The 4,454-nt window shown below is 56.5% G+C and overlaps 1 protein-coding gene across 2 annotated transcripts in view; it reads left to right on the top strand.

Moving 5' to 3' along the window:
* The first annotated feature begins 1,169 nt into the window (after window positions 1-1,169).
* The window catches only part of JARID2 (jumonji and AT-rich interaction domain containing 2), a 214,855-nt gene continuing 211,570 nt past the window's right edge, over window positions 1,170-4,454 (top strand). The window contains exon 1 of one of the 2 annotated variants that reach the window (XM_039711969.1): window positions 1,170-2,203. In XM_039711969.1, the coding sequence (XP_039567903.1) occupies window positions 2,159-2,203 (45 nt within the window). In that variant the 5' untranslated portion in view covers window positions 1,170-2,158. Of the gene's footprint in view, window positions 2,204-3,849; window positions 3,940-4,454 lie in introns of those variants that run through there. The other variant, XM_039711971.1, reaches the window with a different exon arrangement.

Below are 4,454 nucleotides of genomic sequence, written 5' to 3'. Positions count from 1 at the left end.
TAACTCATCTTAATTAAGGACCTGCTGGGCTTTTGGTGAAAAAGGACATTCCACTTCCATAACAGTTTACTTTCTTTTTGTTTTAATTAAAGAAAAAATACACTTGAAGTGAATCGGGAGTTGGAAGTTCGGGATTTCGCACCGACACCGTGTTTCCAGGAGCCGCCGGCGGGTGCAGCGGCAGAGCCCGGCGGGGCTGGGCAGGAGGCGCCGGGCAGCCCGGGGCGGTCGGGCCGCCGCCGGGGCTGTGGAGCCGCGGGCTCGGGGCGGCATTTCAAAGCGCACATCCATCGCACACACAGCCTATTCCCGGGCCCCGCCCCGCCGCGGGAGCCGCGGCCTCGGGACACCCTGGAGACACCGAGCGGGCCCCGCACGGCGCAGCGCAGCCCGCAGTGTCCCGAGCTGACACCGGCAGGCAGGCAGGCAGTCCGTCTGTCTGTCTGTCTGTCTGTCCGGCAGACCCAGACCGCCGCCTCCTCCTGTGGGCGCAGCGCACAGACACCAAGTTTTCGGGCCGCCACTTCCCAGCCCAACCCAGACACATTAATCCCCGCGCTCTGCCTGCAGCCTCCCGCGGCGCCTGCCTGCCTCCCCACTGCCTGTCAGCGATTCCCAATAAACTTCCCCCTCGCCCTCCTCCCTCTCGGCCGTACCTCTCCCCTGCCCCCCCCGCCCAGCCTCTACCACCGAGTGCCGCGGAGGGGGGCAAGTTGGGGGAGACAAGCGGGAGGGGGAAACCAACGTGGGGGGTGGGGGGGTTAGTGGTGCTGGGGAAGGACGAGCGTGGCGAAGGGGGTTCCTTGCCCAGCAGCCAATCGGCCACGGGGCGCGCGGCGCACGCCGGGAGGTGTAGTTCTCCGCCGTTCGCCATTTTGTGGCGAGGGAACTACAACTTTCCCCACGAGCAAGGACAATTCTTGGGGCCTGCGCGGCCGAACGTGACTTTCAGGTGCTGCCAGCGCGGCGGGCCCCCCGTGCGTGTCGAAGCCGGGGGAGGCGCGGCGGGCGCAAGGACGGAGCGGAAGGACAGCCCTTGGCAGGCGGGAGGAGTGAGGAGGCTGCAGCGGGGCGGGGAGGGGGGCAGGGCACGGCGACAGAGCGTGCTGCGCTCTGAGGGACCGTCGTCAAACTCCCGGCTCGGGTTTCGGCGTAGGGCTCGCGGCGACCTTGGCTGCCGGGTGGCCACGCTTAAATGCCGAAAGAAGGGAGGTGGGAAGAGGGGTGGGGGGTGGGAGAGGGAAGCGCATGACGCCTGACCCGCATGGAGTGTTCAGCGAGGCCTGTTGCATGCGCTGAGCGCGGCGGGGGCCCGGGCGCTGCGGCCGCTGCCGCGGTTGGGAATTAAGGGCGAGCCCTAGGCGGTGTATGCATGTATGTGTGTGTGCCGTGTGTCCGTGTGTGTATATATATACACACGCACACATACATACATATATACATATATATATATACACATACACACGCGCGCGCGCGCACACGCACGCACGCAGACATTTATATTAACAACAGAGGAGGGGAAAGAGGGGGAGAAAAAAAAAAAAAAAAAAGAGCCAGGTCCATTTAAAGTTGCTGGCGGAGAGCTGTTCCCATTGGCTGGGGGGAGCTGGAGGAGCGGAGACACACACGGTGCGTGCAGCCCTCGCTGCCGCCGCCGCTGCTGCCGCCGGAGCCGCCGCCGCTGCTGGAGTTGTCCCTGCCGCTTTCCCTGCTGCAGCGGCACAAACGTGACTTCCAACGTCCCGGTTATTTATCTTCTCCTCCCGGCCCCTTTCCTCCTCCAAGATGTAACTACAGCTCTGACACTAAGGACCTGCAGATCGCTTAGGCGGCTTGAGAAAGAGAAAAGGGGATATCAAGGGCGTCGTTTTTTGTGTTTAGGGGGAAATTTTCCATTATAATGCTTCACTAAAGTGATTTTTTTTTTGTTTCCTTCGCATTCGTCTTTTTTATTTTTTTTTCTTCCGTCCCCCATTTCTCGGATTTATTGCTAGGAGAATCACATTGTGAGGAAAGAAACTCGGATTACAAGATACCACTACAAACAACCCCCTCCCCCCTGGATTTTTTCGGTATTTTTTAATTTTTTTTTTTAATTGTCTCGGCTTTAATTCATGAAGCAATTGTCCCCTTTTGCAATCAGAATTTGGATACCAGAATGAGCAAAGAAAGACCCAAGAGGAATATAATTCAAAAGAAATACGTAAGTGGTCATAACATACATCGTTTGACTCCCAGTTTTAGGAAATGGCAGTGAATGTCAAGTTTATAGCTAATCTTGCAGCTCTAAGGCTTTGGGAACAAATGTGATGCTGAATTTGATTTTTCTGTGGTGTGGTGGGGGAGTTTCAGAGGCCCCTTTTAACGGGGAAGCCTGCTATCCAGTTCGGTTATAAAACCAGATTTGTGTAGCGATTCCTCCAGTGAATAAATGTATTGACCTCAAATGACACAATCATAATCTAGTTTTAGATGAAACGCGAGGAGCTCGGGGGGCTGCCACGATAGTGTCACCCAACTGCATTTCCAAGTGGTTTTCTTAATTCTGTGCTTTTGCATGCTAAAATAGGTTTGTTGTTGGTTTTTTGGGTTGGTGGTTTGGGTTTGTTTTTTGTTGGTTTTTTTTTTTTTTTTGGGGGGGGGGATTGGATGTTTTTCCTTTTATTTTCTTTTTTTTTCCCCTTTTTTTTTAAAATTATCTACGTGTGTCTGTCCCCGTCTGGTGAAGCGGCGGCGGTGGTTGTTGGAAGCCCTTTAAGTTGAAACCGAGTGTCTGGTTATGGCGAGCTGGTTTGTGTTTTTTGGGTTGGGGGTTTGGGTTTTTTTTTTTTTGTTTTTTTTTTTTTTTTGGGGGGGGGGATTGGATGTTTTTCCTTTTATTTTCTTTTTTTTTCCCCTTTTTTTTTAAAATTATCTACGTGTGTCTGTCCCCGTCTGGTGAAGCGGCGGCGGTGGTTGTTGGAAGCCCTTTAAGTTGAAACCGAGTGTCTGGTTATGGCGAGCTGGTTTCTCGCAGTACCACATCTCCTTCTCCTGTGTGCGATCCTCGGCTGCTCTGCCTTGCGATAGACACCGGAGCAGCCGGGGATCGCCTTACGGGCAGCGCGTTCCTCGGGATTGACTGGAATAATGAGGAAAATGGCTCGGTGCTGTTTTAAAAATAATTCATTATGATGGCTCGAAAATTTGGGCTAATCCAGCGCAGCCTGGGCTGTATTTCTGCCTCTCTTTATTCAGCCGCTTAACCAATCCCTCGTAATTGTCTAATCCTTTAAACATATAAATGTGGATGGGTAGTTGGATTTTTGTTCGTGCTCCAGTTACGTTTTGATTGGCACAGGACAGTTTTTCCTTACGTTTGGAAAAGCGGGGGGGATTATCCATATATGCAGTAGAGCGAATAATGATTTTTATCTCCATGTTAAAAAAAAAAAGACAAATTTTGGGGGGCGGATATGGGGGGAAATCATAGAAATCCTCGCTTTTGGGCGTGTTTGATGCGAGGCTTTAAAAGTTGTAGTTTATATCGCGTCTTGTCGTCTGCGCCGATTTCTTTCAGCGGAGGGGTGTCCCTTGGCAGGGAGGGTGACCTTCGGGACACTTTGCCTCGGTATTCTATAGATTTGGTAAAAACTGCAGTTGACTCCAGCTGACTGCCGCTGTGGATTGCCCGCCCCGCTGCAGCGCTGCCCGGGGGAGGCGGCGGAGCGATGCGTGTGTGGTTTTGGGGACGAAGGGCAGGGGGGGCTGCGCGCTATGCCCAAGCTGCCCCCCTCCTCCTTTCCATCCCCCCCGCACCCCCCGAAATTTCCGAATTAAAATACATCCGCATTGCAGAGGAGAGGGGAGCCCGGGGCCGGCGAGTTTAAAGTATGGCATCGAAACGGGAACGGCGGGTGGAAAGTCTGGCGAAACACGCGAGGCGTCCACGTTTCCCAGGCAGGCAGACAAAAGCGGGGCGGGGGGGGGCGACAGGAAAATGGGGAGAGATCGCCCCAAAGCCCGGCTCCCCCCGGGCTCCCCGGGGCGAACAATGCGGCGCCGCTCCCGCACCGCCGGGCAGGGGCCGAGAGCGCGGCTCCCGGGGGAGGAAAGACGAGGGCGGACAATGTGCAGGGGTGCTCGCTCTCCCGCTCGCAACTTCGCGGCGGCGCTTGTATTTAACCCTTCTCGCCCCTCTCCTCTTCTCCCCCCAGCCCCTCCCCACGTTCGTTTTTCTGCAGGGGGCGGCGGTGCCGGCGGGGCGCGCTGCCGGCGGCGGCAGCAGCAACAGGTTGCCGGGGCTGTGACGGAGCCCGCGGGCCGCCGGCCACGCCGCCGCCCGGCCAGGTTCGCCCCGCTCCCCGTGACGTCACAAAGGGACGGGCCTGCGCGCCGCGGAACCTTCGGCGCCCCCCCAGCGCTGCGCCCCCCCGCCCCCGTGACGTCAGAGCCGAGGCGGGGCGGGGGCGGGA

This window comes from Passer montanus, unplaced genomic scaffold (genome assembly GCF_014805655.1).
Source record: "Passer montanus isolate IOZ18808 unplaced genomic scaffold, ASM1480565v1 scaffold26, whole genome shotgun sequence".
NCBI classification, from domain to species: Eukaryota; Metazoa; Chordata; class Aves; order Passeriformes; family Passeridae; genus Passer; species Passer montanus.
The sequence above is the reverse complement of the archived record's forward strand: the minus strand, read 5'-3'. Positions and strand labels throughout refer to the sequence as shown.